The sequence below is a fragment of the Onychomys torridus genome, chromosome 15 (assembly GCF_903995425.1).
Source record: "Onychomys torridus chromosome 15, mOncTor1.1, whole genome shotgun sequence".
In the NCBI taxonomy this organism is placed as follows: Eukaryota; Metazoa; Chordata; class Mammalia; order Rodentia; family Cricetidae; genus Onychomys; species Onychomys torridus.
This window is the reverse complement of record NC_050457.1, coordinates 43,469,663-43,483,857: the sequence shown is the minus strand read 5'-3', so window position 1 is coordinate 43,483,857 and position 14,195 is coordinate 43,469,663. Positions and strand designations below refer to the sequence as shown.

Here is a 14,195-nt window from a genome sequence, read left to right as displayed (position 1 = left end):
TGGCTCAGAGGTTAAGAGCACCGACTGCTCTTCCAGAGGTCCTGAGTTCAATTCCCAGCACCCACATGGTGGCCCACAACCATCTGTAATGAGATCTGGCACCCTCTTCTGTATACATAATAAATAAATAAATCAAAAAAAAAAATACAGTAGGAAGACTACATGTTGATCTAGCCATATCATGTGTAGCTTCCCTGGGTGTGCCCTGATGATAACAAGAGATGATCTAGCCAGTCCTATTATGATATTTTCCACCAAGACCAGACAGCAGTTTAGTCCTTTTGTAGCTGGGACATTTGCAAAGCAACCCAGCTAGAAAGGCAGCCTTACTTTCCATTTCTGCTGCTTCCCATGCCTCCTGCCCCTAGCTGCATTATAATGGCTGACTTACTGTCCATTTTTTCCATCAAAAAAACTCATGTCTTCTTGTGCAACTTTGCACTTCCTCTTACTTTTTCCCCATGCCTAGGAATGTTCACGCTTATATTATTTCCAAAAATAACCTTTTTTTTTTTAACTAAACTCTTGTCTTTGTAATTTAAAAAATAAAAATAAAAATAAACGTGTATTCCCCCATCATATGCACAAGAGAAAGTGGAGTTTGGACTCAAATGATAGATGGTGGAATTGTTTTCATTGCTCTCTATTGTGTCTGGGCAGGAGACCAGAAGTAATGGCAACCAAAAGGCTTCCATTTGCTCTGTCTTTACAAGCTCCTTTTAGTGCACAAATACAATTTTAATTTTAATGGGAGTTTTTACATGGGAGTTGGTTATCCAAAAATGATGCTGTAACAGGGTCACAGCAGATGGTGTTTCTACGGGCTTGACTAATGATTTTTTTTTGTCTTTCTTTTCCAGTTACACCAGCTACTCTTGGCAGAGCTTCCCCAATTCTGCAAAGAAGTAATCCAAGCCTAGGGACAAGTAAGAATTTTTGTCATTTTACTAACTCATACTGATGGTTTCCATGTGAATACTTTCTCTATTTGGGATACTGGTAACAAGAAAAGTGACAGAATTATAATTTTGTAGGCAAAAATTATATTTCAGGATTTACTTTTCAATTTCTGTATAGACCTCTTTCCTCGTTTTTTCTGTTTGGTTTATGCTTGCAGGTTAAGTGTGGCCAAGCTTACAGAGAGAAAGGAATTTGTTGTGGATCAACAGTAATTTGTTAATTTAGAAAGTTGCCTTGTTTTACAAATCCTGTTTTAACATTATTGTTGTTATTTGGAAGTATTATATAATGCTTCCATTGGCAAAAGATAGAATTTATCTCTCCAACCAAATTTCCTTATACTTCAAAATACCACCTTCATTTGAGCTCCCTATTCTCGGTTAAATGTCGCCCCCCCACACACACACACACACACACCACACCCTTGTCCTTTGATCATCTCTTTATCTACAAGCTTGAACTCAATCTTCAGCTCATGGAAAAGGTTCCACAAATCTTCTAGGCCCAGTTTTTCTGTCTTCTGTTCTACTATGGAACTTTGTTCATTGTTCCATGATACCATTTACCTCCTGGAATTTTGAATATTTGTGCATTTGTGTGTATCTGTGGTCACTTTCATCAGTGGTATAGCCACTGGTAAGTTATGGGTGGGTGCTGGGATCCCAAGTCTTTAACCCCAATCCTGCAGTTTTAGTGTGTCCATTAGCATAGTATACAAAATTCAGTGGGTTATATGTGCTACACAAATAAATTATATTGAGTTTTAACTCAATGATTATGTTTTATGCTCTTTCTAACTCCTTTACATCACCAAAATTTCATGATCTCCTAGTAGAAGCTTATTTAATTAGATTCTAGGGATAGATTTCCTTTATTTGAAAAAGTGTATTCTGGAGTCCATTTCATGCAAAATAAAATTAAAGGAAGAGAAAGGGTATATTTAATTAATTTTAAGCTGTTGCTCTCATTGTTTGGAATTACAGTGACATAGAACCATAATTTGGATTTTATGAGTAAATTGTACAATAAATTTGTAATGTGAGGTTTAAATATCATTCCTTTGCAAGTGACACAAAGTGTAAACTAATAATACTTTCAGTAAATGGTCAATGTCATCTATTTGTCATTTGTGCCAGACAGCAAACCCTTCACAACTCTCCTGTTTCAAAAAGATCAAACATGTTCATCTGCTCCCTAAGAAGCATAAGAGATTACAGAGGAAGGGGCAGTTTGGGTTACGTTTGGTTTGTCCAGCAACTTTTCATTCAGTATCATGAATGAATAGTATCTATTGTTTTCTCTAATAAGACAGGGCAGAGTCAGCTAAAAATATTTACTGATGCACATGCAACACCTCGGAACCATCTTCTACACATAAACAGTACATGCTGCTCTCTGTTCTCCTTTCAACTGACCAGCATGGCTTCCCCAAGCAATTTCCATTATCAACTCACAAGGTCTGGGGAGCTTAACCGTCCATCATGTCTTGTCAAAATCCAAGGCTTGATCATGACTGATGAGTACCTATCATTTTGAATGTAATGATTTCCTGTTTGTGGCGAGTAGGAAAGCTAGAAAATTATTGTCTAGATCTGGTAAAAATTGAGCATTCTGATATCCTCACCCATGGAAATATCTGTGGTGGTATTGTGTTCCCCAAAATATTGTGCACCCTAATAAACTTATCTGGGGTGAGAGAACAGAACAGCCACTAGATATAGAGGCCAGAAAATAGTGGCACACACGCCTTTAATTCTAGCATTCCAAGGCAGAGATCTGCCTAGATCTCTGTGAGTTCAAGGCCACACTGGAAACAGCTAGGCATGGTGACTCATGCCTTTAATCCCAGGAACTGATGGCAGAAAGCAGAAAAGTATTTAAGGCTTGTGGATGAGGAACTAGGCTGATTAAGCTTTTAGGCTTTTGAGCAACAGTTCAGCTGAGATCTATTTGGTTTAGAATTCAGAGGCATCCAGTCTGAGGAAACAGGATCAACTGAGGAATTGGTGAGGTGAGGAAGCTGTGGCTTGCTCTGCTTCTCTGATCTTCCAGCATTCACCCCAATACCTGGCTCCAGGTTTGTTTTTATTACTAAGACCATTTAAGATTCATGCTACAAATATCCTATTCTCTCATTTTTCTTTATCAAACTATGTAATCTTCCTTTGATTGTAGAGATGATTTGATAAAGTAAGCCCTGCACTAAACAACATTTGAATCAGTGGGCACAAGCCACACAGAACACACAGGAGCAGTTCATCAGGATAGATAGACCCAAATGCTCACACCACCTTGCCGTGTGTGCCACACTATACCATAGACACTTACCTGTGATGTGCACATAACACTGGAGTCTACACCATGTGAAAATACTGGCCTGATTCTAGCAAAGACCTCATTTTTTTTCTAGTCAAGTAGTTTTACCTGTAAAGCTGGTGTTCAACATAAAATACACTAAGAACACACAATGAATAACCCTATGTACAAGTTTGTAAACTCCCAGGTTGAAAACAATGCCCCATTAAAGAAAAATAAAATAAAAACCCTTTCAGAGGTTTGATGAACTTTAAGCCAAGATTTTATTAAACTTATGGAGAGGAGGTTTTACAGGAGCATGTGTCCTTTTGAAGAAAATTTCCCCCTTATTTTAAAACACCATCTTGTAACTAAATATTTGTACCCTGACACCTCACAGGCATGTGTAAGGGCTAAATAATTCCTCACAGGTGTAGCTGGAATCTTCTCTCCAAGGTGATCCCAGGTTCTGCAGTTTGACAATGCACACTAACCATCACACCAGGATCACACTAAATGTTTAAGACCTTTAGCAGCGCTAATCTTATGCTCTTTTCTATCCAGTGTTTATTTAGGTGCTTCAAAGAACAGAATCAAGTGTGTGTGTGTGTGTGTGTGTGTGTGTGTGTGTGTGTGTGTGTGTGTGTCCCCGACTATAACAGTAACAAAAGTATTCATGCCGCAGGGCCTGACACAGTCTCTTCCCTCCCTCCCTCCAGCTCTGTTCCCCTGGGGTCCCCACCCTTTGGGGAAGCGTTACCCACTTTCAGGAATGTTCTTTTTTCTTTATCTGCTGTCACACATGTCAGTCTTCTCTAAACACCTTCATACACACACCTCAAAGTGTACTCCGCTCTTCTCAATCTGATCAAGCTAAGGTTCACAGTGAACCAGCACAATGTCCATACTTCTGTTCCATGCGTTCTCGTATTATCAAATCCTTCCCAGAAATGTGAATGTGCCTCTTTCCTCCTGGCATGGAACAGTCTGGCATGATTTTTTTTTTTTTTTTTTGTCCCTTAGGCGTGTTTTTAAATGTTACTCTCCACAAAACGTTCCCTAATCTTCCCGTTCCCTAATCTTCCCAAGAAGATACGTGCTCCATCTTGGAATCTCTCCATTCACTCTCTGAAGCATGACTTTAAGTCCCTGATCCATTGCTTATGATAATGGATGTTCGTTACTTCTTTGCACCTGTGTCTCTTTGTCGGTATTATAATGACATTTTGTATTTTTTTAAAGTATTGTTTGAGAACTTCATACATGAATATAATGTATTTTAATCAAATCTATTCCCTCCCCTCTAATTCTTCATGGACTTTCCCAAACACCGCTCTTCCCTCCCAACTTCATGGACTTTCTTTTAAAGTCTGAGTCCTCTTAATGCTATCAGGATATGCATGGGTGTAGGTCATTAACGAGAGCCTTTGGGGTCCAGCCCCAAAACTCTCTTCAGGGGCCAGGAAAAGACCTACAACAGGTGAGAGAAATCTAATGATCTGAGGGTGAAGGAATCTGTTCACACACGTCTTCCTTCTCTCATGTCTGTTTCTGTTCTTAGTTTCTTCTGGTTTCTTTGGGTCTCTTCATGTTTCTCTTTGTCTCTTCTTTTTCTTCTTCCACCTGTTTCCTTCTCTTCATCTTTATTCTTCTACCCATTACCAATTTCCAAGTATATACACATATACATATATATCTATTCATTAACAACTGGTTGGTAATAAAAAAAAAAAAAAAACCTACAAAGCAACTCTCAGGGACAAGCATTCTGATAAGAGTCACACTTGGCAAAGACTTGGTCAGCTTAATGGTGACTGACCACAACTGCAGGTTGTAAAAGTTCTGGCTCATCTCTTTAAGGGACAGCTACAAGGGTACAAGGGAAGAAACTAAACCAATGTGAGATTTGAGGAAAAGACAAAGAGTGTGACTACTATTTTATGTGATTCATAGTATCTGGACATGATTAGTCAGTTGATAGCCTTTTGCTATTTATCACCTGAATCTCAGGACCTATATATAATTAGTCTACTGAGCCTAAAATCTTGCATTAAAAACTGGTGTAGAAATAAGTGTTAATTGTTTTTTGAATCAGAGAAGGGAGGTGTTGATATGGCAGAGGTGGTGGAGGAAGCTGAAGGCAACATAGGTGCTATTCATCTCTAGAAGGACTAAGATATAACAAGCCAGACACCTGCACTATCACCCCTAATTCACTATAATTCTTCCGAAGGCTTTTGATCCAACAAGGCCAGGCACCTGCAATTCCACTCTGTGAAAGTTCTGTAAGTGCACTCTGGCCAATTTGCCTTGTCAGTGGCTCAGGATGGAGAACAAGACCTCTAAGTGTCTACAGTCCACATGGAACAATAGGTCTAGTTGGGAAGCATATTTAAGTAGGTTTCTATTCACCAAAATTATACAGTTAAGTGAGAAACCATCTACTTGACCACCCATAAATATGTATGCCCATAAGACTGTGCTGTAATCATGAGATTACAGGTAAATATTACATGAAAATGCATGGTAATAGGGAGATATCAGAGCTGTTATTGCACAAGAAATTATAGGTGAAAGCAGCAACAGTATTCAGAGTCAGGGACCTGTAAGCTCTGCCAGACAGGGTACCCATCTGAGCAACATTCCTCATTATCAATTGCTATACACTGTGTTTGCATCCTGGCCTGCAATAATTCGTGACAATGGCTCCTGACAGTTATTCCACTGGAACAAGGGCAGCCTATTAGGGGGTGAATCTGAAGAAAGCTAACTCTGCTTCTCCCAGAAGCCATCAGTTGCCAGAGGCTCCTCAGACAGGATGCCAAACTTCCTGAGCCCCTCTGCCGCCCATGTTGGAACTGTGTCTGCCTTGATCTCATCCAGGTTTTGTGCATGCAGTCACACTTGCTGTGAGTTTGTGTGTGCAAAAGCACTGTTTCCCTGTGTTCATCCACTACCTCTTGCTCTGACCATCTTTCTACCTCCTCTTCTGCCATAATCGCTGATTCTCGGGAGGTGGGGATGTGATACAGATGTCTCACTTAGAGCTGAGTACTCCACAGTCTCTTATCCTCTGCACATAGGCTAGTCATGGACCTCTGTATTAACCACCATCTACTGCAGAAAGAAGCTTCTCCAATGAGGCTTGAGAGCTGCAGGAATCTATAGATAGAAAGACAAGTGTTTAGGGGCAGCTTAATTCTAGGTCCATTTAGCAGAAATGCCTCTAAATAGTCAATTCATGAAGTTCTTATAAAGGTTATATTTATTTAAGCAGCAGTACCTAGACCCTTTCTAAATGTACATGGTATGTATTGCACACTCCTGTGGCTCTTATTTTAGTCCAACATATATTAAACTGAACAAAGTGCAACTCACCCCCAATCAACTCTAGCATGTGTTATAAAATCATCCTTATTTCAGCCAAATGTAAACTTTTGTGCATTTTCTGACCCCCATTAGTAAACTGTGCAATCCTTAACATTTGGGGCTGATTCTTCTAAATCCTTGTATCTTATAGTTCCTGTAAGTTTTTAGAACGTGCTGAAGTTTTCAGTGTCTAGTTGAATTTTACATTTGAAAGAAATGGAGAAAAAAAATGTGGTTCCCCCAACATTTAAGTCCCCCCTCATTACTACAGCGTCCTTGGTGGCCTCCAGTGCTAACTCATAAAACGGGAGGAATAAACATATTCTCTCATTCACTATACTTAGAATCTTTCCTAAAAGCCTTCTGCTGAACTTTAAAATCTGGTAATGAAGTTAGAGCCATAGTCTGACGTTGGGGTATATTATAGAAGACCTCTATGGAATCAGTGTTGTATCCTGACAGCACTTGAGCTACCCAGGGTAAGAAAGCCCTACTCCTGATTTCAAATCATCTCTGCTCCAACAGAAGTGAACTGCCCTCTCAGCTTCAAGAGCTCTTTTTTTAATTGAATAATTTCAACATTAAGAACTCATTGCCGCCGGGTGGTGGTGGCGCACGCCCTTAATCCCAGCAATTGAGAGGCAGAGGCAGGCGGATCTTTGTGAGTTCGAGGCCAGCCTGGTCTACAGAGTGAGATCCAGGAAAGGTGCAAAGCTACACAGAGAAACCCTGTCTCAAAAAACAAAACCAAAAAAAAGAACTCATTGCCCTGTTTGCAAATGAAAATTTAGCTTCCTCCACAGGAGTCTCACTGGGGAAACAGGCTACTCTTAGGGTAGGCTGCATGCCCAGCAATAGATGGCCAACAAGAAACAAATTCAAAGGCATCTTTGAAGGTTTTTAGTATCATAATATCCTGTCAGGGCATATCCCCTCCTTTTTTTTCCTTTTTGTTATTTATATTATTTCTTCTCTCTTTTTACCCTGTAGGCCATTTGCATATATATTATGGCTTTTGGTTTAGTGTTTTTAAGGGGTTCCTAAATGTTCAAGCAAATAGTTTTCTGCATCGATCTCTGTTTCTTGAGCCTTTTCCTGGGTTCTTTCCTTCTGTTTGTTTGTTTTGTACTATTCCGATGTGTTAGTTTTTGTGTTATCTTTTATTTTATTTTATCATTATCCCTTAGAAGCCTGTCTGTTTTCTAATGAGAGACAGAGGGGGGTGGATCCAGATAGCAGTAGGGAAGAACTGAGAGAAGAAAGGGGAGTAAACTTTAAACTGTAACCAGGATATATTATGTGAGGGAAAAAATGTATTTTCAATAAAAGGCACAAAAAAAAAAAAAAACCAACTCTCGTTGCCTGACAGTACGGCTAAGTGAGATAGAACATAGCAGAAGTATGGCTCTGCACAGTGTGTGTTGGAAGGCACACACACCATCCCTGAGTTACAAAGGACTTGGGCTCTGGGCATGCACTGGAAAGCAGTACTGACTGGGTTCTGATATCGAAGCTGACTGTGAATTCTTGACAGTCTACTTGTTTATAAAAGATTCAGTCAGCAACTCAATAAGTAAACACAGATTCTGTCGACGGTTTATAAGGAGAGTAGTGTTTATGTTGGCTCGCTCTAGAACCCAAATGAGGGGTGAACTCTGCCTGACTCACATGCAGCCCTAATCTCCGGAGGATGCCAAGCAGTCTCGGGTGCTCTCCAATCCTCCTCCTTGCTTTTCAGTAACAGCGGGCAGGCAGGTAGAACTATGCACTCTATACAAGGAAAATGAGAGTACAGAGAAGATGGCTTAGTCGGCACTATTAACAGACCAGCAGAGAGTAAACAGGATACTGTTACTGCAGTGCTGTGTATCTGCTCCTAGTAGAGCAAAACAAAGAATAAAGCCTGATGTAGTGAGGTTTGCCTCTTGAGCTGTGTGAGACCAACTCAGGAAGAAAAAACAAAGGGGAGAAGTTAGATAATTCTTCAAACAGGCACATCCATATTCACTTATTGGTGACTCTTTTCCAACCTCAAATACCCAGAGAGAGACTACAATTATCATGGCACGCATGTGAGTGCTTTGTTACAAACTGTGCTGTTTTCATGTGGAGTGCATGGAAAACAAGGGCTCTTTATAAGACAAATATCCAGTTGTAGCATTATTTAAATGTTCCTTTGATTCCTAACAATGTTCCGAGCCATAATAAACGGTAAGTCTATATTTACCATTTACTTATGAGAAGCCTATTCCTCCCTTCTACACATGCTACAGCCATCGATAAGGAAACCTCTAAAATGAAGGCCCTTTTGGTGGCACACATGTAATATTCTCTTCTTTTTCTTTGGGCGAGGGATGTAAAACCAATAGTTAGAAAGTGATAACACTTCTCTTTAGAAGTCTACAAAGTGTGTCGAAGCTCTTCTCAGGAAATTATAGTGTGCCTGCATGTACTCGATCTGCAGATTCCTAGAGTGGTTTTTCTGCAAAGGATAGCATACATGTTCAAGGATAAAATCCAAAATAAACAATTCTCCTAGATGGCCCTAGTAGGTGGTGAGCACTCTTTAGTGACAAGGGAAACTTTAGCATGCTGCCCATAGTTGGCTACAACCTTTGCAGTCTCGCCTGTAGCCTGTTCATTTGTTAATTAGTTGGTCACACTACTTCAAACCCAGAGAGCCCTAAATTCTAAATGGTAGATGTGTATATCACCAGGATTAAACATCTTCGACTACCAATCCAGAAAGGCCCTTGAACTACATAGCTCCTGTGTATGATAAACAGGGTTTTTTAGGTAATATACAGTTGAGTGAAGAAAACTATTGAATATTCCTTGTGTGTCATGTATTTGATACATGTTTACTGAGAAAGAAGAGTCTACATTGCATATTTTAAATGATGCATGGATTTAATAAAGAGTTGAAGCAAAAGTACCAGGATTACCTTTCAAGTAATTGAGGGCCTAGTGGCAAGCATGCAACATGAGACAGTATGTGCTTGAACCAAAAACACCCAAGAGCTTATTGTTTTCTAAACAGACTACTTGGAACTGGGTAATGAGACTATACGCCTTTCTTTAAAAGCTGCTTAAATGTATGACTTCTTGAATATATATTTTCACATGGTCCACAATATATAGTATATATTGGTCAATCGCAAAACCATAAGGATTTACTTCAGTGTTTCTTAGCAGTTTGAAATTTGATCATTTTGTGTATATATTTGAACCCTCTTGACTGGAGATTTTTGCAAACATGACTTGAGCTGGGAGCCTATACTCTTTGTGTGTGTGTGTGTGTGTGTGTGTGTGTGTGTGTGTGTGTGTAGAATTTGATTTCCCCAGAATCATTTAAAGTTTTTAGAATTTTTAGTAAAATTTACTTGACCATAAAAGGGAGGGGTGAATACAGTCAAAAGTATGTGTTATACTGAAAGAAACTGTCAATGTGAGGCAGTAATTTACAACACCAATAATGAAAATATCAGTTTTATAAAGAATGTATTTACCTACAATTCACAACATGTGTTACAAAATAAGCCACTTCAGGTCGTCTTTTCTTTAGATCAACAATTATTTAAAACCAGAGCTTGCAAACTAACCCTCAGAGCAGATGCATATTCTATAAATAAGTCTTGTTGGAACACAGCCATGTCTAGTTGTTTCAACTTGTCTATGACTTCAGGGTCGTTAAGATACAAAGCAGAGGCCCATAAGCCTATCTGTCCCCCTAAGAAGTTATACCAACTCCTATCCTAAATGTATACGTGATTCTTCTTGTGGTATGGCATTTCATGAGGCTAATCATGCATTTTATGCGGATGGCCATCTTTTAGTTTCCTGCAAAAAATCTGTTTCAATTTGGCAATTCGGTAATGAGAACACAACATTCACTTTACTAATTTGTTTCATAGCTAACTCTTCTGAAATAAACTAGATTGTAAAATAAGAATTAACTGTCTGGAAATCAATGAGGACTTGTGCAGTTGTTGCTATTAAAGCTACTCCATCAAATGGAAGCTGACCACATTTGAAGACTTGGTGATAGATACCAGGGATGACTATTTGCAACTGACTATCTGAGACATGCCATTATTGTGCCATAATACTTATGCAAGGAAAGCCAGAACCACAGACAGCTATAGTTTGACTTTGCACAGCTGTACATCTTTTATAAAGTGATTGCCACCATTGAATTCTTGATCCAAAATATAAGAAGAAAGACCTTCCCTTAGGGGAGGTGGGGAGGAATTGGGAGGAGTGGAAGGAGAGGGAAATTATAATCAGGATATATTGTATGAGAAAAGAATCTATTTTCAATAAAAGAAAGAAAGGCCTTCCCTTTGGGTTAATGTGCATTATGAAGTATTATAAAGCTGAAACATTACACTATTACAATAGATATATTTTCAGAAGCAATTCATGAATCCTTGAGGCATTCTTAAGTACCACTCACACCTTTATTTTTTTGTTAAGTTCTGTGAGTTCTCATGTGCTGTTGAGAATTAGCCTGTAACTTTATTTTTATAGTGTTCCATATTAAAAAGACATTTTAAACCCAAATTTGAATTATTGTGAGAGCAAATGTTGTGGAGCGCCTGTCTGTGCTGTGCTGTGCTGTCAGCACATATTGCTTCGTGCTCCGTGAAGTTGTGCCAGGCATACCCCACACAAGTCCTCAGAGGGACAGAGAAACCCCAATGCCATCCCCGCCATAACAGAAGCTTTCTCTCCCGTGAATTGGAACAACCTTCTGAAATTCTGGCCACAGGTCGCAGGGTTACAGTTACCTTGTCACTGGAAACACACTACCTGCCCTTCCCTTCATTCACTCCTTCACTTTTTCTGTCTTCTCCAGGGTAATAGAAAAGACCCTACCTCTAGTGTCCTATGTCTTACACTTGAATAACATCTCTTAAGGAAATGAGTCTCACAGACTCTCAGACAACAGCTGTACAATCTTGAGGAAAACACATTTTTGTCAATAAAACTTTAGCATTATGAATTCTTTCCGTTGCTGTCTACACCCATAAAGAATTGCAAGGCATAGTAGCCTGTGAAGCCCCAGGTCTCTGCTCCACCACCAGTATGGCAGTCTGGGTGAGAGATTAATTTGTCCATTTACAGAAAGAAAAGCAGGGGCCACCAAAAGGAGAGCCCCAAGGGGCTCTCCAGTCTCTGCCCAGCTGGGGTACCTGATGGGAAAGATGGGGCCACAAGCTGAAAGGAAGCATAGAGAAGCAGCTCTGACCTGGCTGACTTGCTTCATTATCTCCACAGGGATGCTCTTAGACAAGATTCTGTAAAATGTTTATCACAGCGTTCGGCACCTGGGAAATGGTGACCTGGTTCCCCCTTCTCTGTTAGAAGTAATTGCTAGGAATAAAAGAGGCTTGTATGCACAGCTAAATGTTGTGATATGATAACACCCTTTTTCTGTTTTCAAAGTGGTATAACTGGATAAACCTCAGTCCAAAGCCCCTTTCTCAGAGGCTTTGGAAGACTTATTGCACAGATGAAGTGTGTGTCCTTCACTGAGGGACAATGGGCTGTTGATGTGTGTTGAGTGGAGAGTGGCATTTTCTCCCATGGTGTAACAACTGATAAGTTGCCCACGCTCTAGGAAACAATGTCCACTCATGTTCATGTAAGCAACCCTAATTAAACTCAGTAAATGAAAAAAAAAGCTGAAAATGTCATCAAAGTAGGCAAAGGCTTGTTGGAAAGGAGGAGGTTCGATGGGAGAGAAAAGGGGGGCGAGAAAGGGTAATATGGAGTGAGAATGACCCAGATTCAGTATATACACATATGAAATTGTCAGAGTGAATAAAAAAGGCGGGGATTGTGTGGCTAGAGATTTGAGAGGAGCTGGGAGGAGCTGGGGGAGGGAAAGGAATGTTATGAAAATACATTGTATGAAAATCTAATTTGAAAAGGGAGGAATAAAGGGGAAAGAGAAATGGTAGGTTTCAATCCAAAGCAGACTGAGTGAAATGTTGGTGTGCAAGACAGTATGGATGCTTCCACGTCACTCATCACCATCAAAGCTTTCCCTTTATCCACTCAGGTTGATATGCTGAGGATGAGTCTACTGTACATTAGACCTAAGTTCCATGAGAGAAGAAATTTCTATTCTGTTCTTACTGTTTACTTAGCACATTGAGGGATGTCTGGCTTGTAGCAGGTACAAAGTACGTCATATAGGAATGAGTGGGCCTGCAGAATAAATGTGCCCTATAACCGAGTGAGTGGTGATCCTAGAGGCTCACGTCATAGGAGAAAAGTTACTACCATGAAATTCTACAAAGGGACAAAAGGAGCTTAGCCATAACCTGCACAATAAGGCAGACCAAGCGAAAGAACTCTGAAATCCACAGTCCCCACCAGCGTGCTAACCTCCACAATCTTGCCTACCCTTGACTTTCAAATCAAGAGTCAATGTGGCGTCAGACTGGCAGTCCTGTGTCTATCTTTTCATTTGAGATTGAGGGCTTTTAGGGTTTTCTTTTCACTTTTAGATTCTTGGTATCTGAAACTGTTGTTCAGAAAACTGTATTAGGGCCATGACTCTTTCATTGGTATGTATTTCAGCTACCATCGGGGGTGGTGAATGGATCACTTAAAATGAAGCAATCCCACCCCTTTTAGTACCCTGTAAACATAGCCTTAGCTTTAACTATAATTATAGTGTGTGGGTGACGCTGCTGAAAAAAATGCTGTAATTATGACATTATGGTTGAGAACCATCTGAATAGAAAACACTGAGCTTCATTGTGCACAGCCTAAGATGCCATCATGGCCCTCTTCAGTATGAACAAGACTGATTAACCCATCACTACAAAAGCGTTGGAGTATGTTAATAGTACAAGATCAAGGGCCAGAGTAAAATTACAGGGAATGTGTTGCCTTTATGTAAACTTTCCTGTGCTCCTAGGAGTTTTATACAAAGGTCAAGCATAGAGCAGGGTAGCTTGCTGACTTAAAAGGCACATGAAGGAAAAACAAGCTTGGAAGACCAGCTCGCTAGCTTGCTTTGACCCTGCCTCCTGGCAAGAGAACCAACCAACCCTTCAAAGGTTGATGGAGTGGGAATACAGTTTGGTTTCCTCCTCAACAGACAGATCCCATGACTCTAGATGCCATGACATCTACCATAGTGATGGATCTTAACCGGGGTATTTCTGATACCAAATGCATTTGTCAGGTTATGGAGACATAAGCTTAAATTTGATTTACATGATTTATCTCACTGTGGATATACAGGCTGGAGATTTTTAGCAACAACAACAACAACAAAAAGAAATGTTTTAAAATGAAAAGGGCATAGCTGGAGATCCTGGCCTGGGGAACCTGAGCCACCGTTTCAAAGGCATGTGCTTTTAGATGCCTGTTGATTGTCGACAGGGGAATATTTGTGTTTTCATACCACCTTCCTGTGCATCAGATGTAGCAAAGGCATATGAGTCCCTTACAGGCAATGAAGGAATCTGGGGTTTACTGCCACAGCAGAGGAAACTGTGGGTGACTCCAGATGGTGACTCAGGTTGGCAGGGAATTTCTGGCAGGTAAAC

At 40.1% G+C, this 14,195-nt stretch overlaps 1 protein-coding gene across 1 annotated transcript in view; it reads left to right on the top strand.

The window, feature by feature from the left end:
* Ghr (growth hormone receptor) overlaps positions 1–14,195 on the top strand; it is a 248,646-nt gene that overhangs the window by 175,052 nt on the left and 59,399 nt on the right. The window contains exon 3 of the mRNA XM_036207314.1: positions 861–926. Within this exon, the coding sequence (XP_036063207.1) occupies positions 861–926 (66 nt within the window). The remainder of the gene's footprint in view (positions 1–860; positions 927–14,195) is intronic.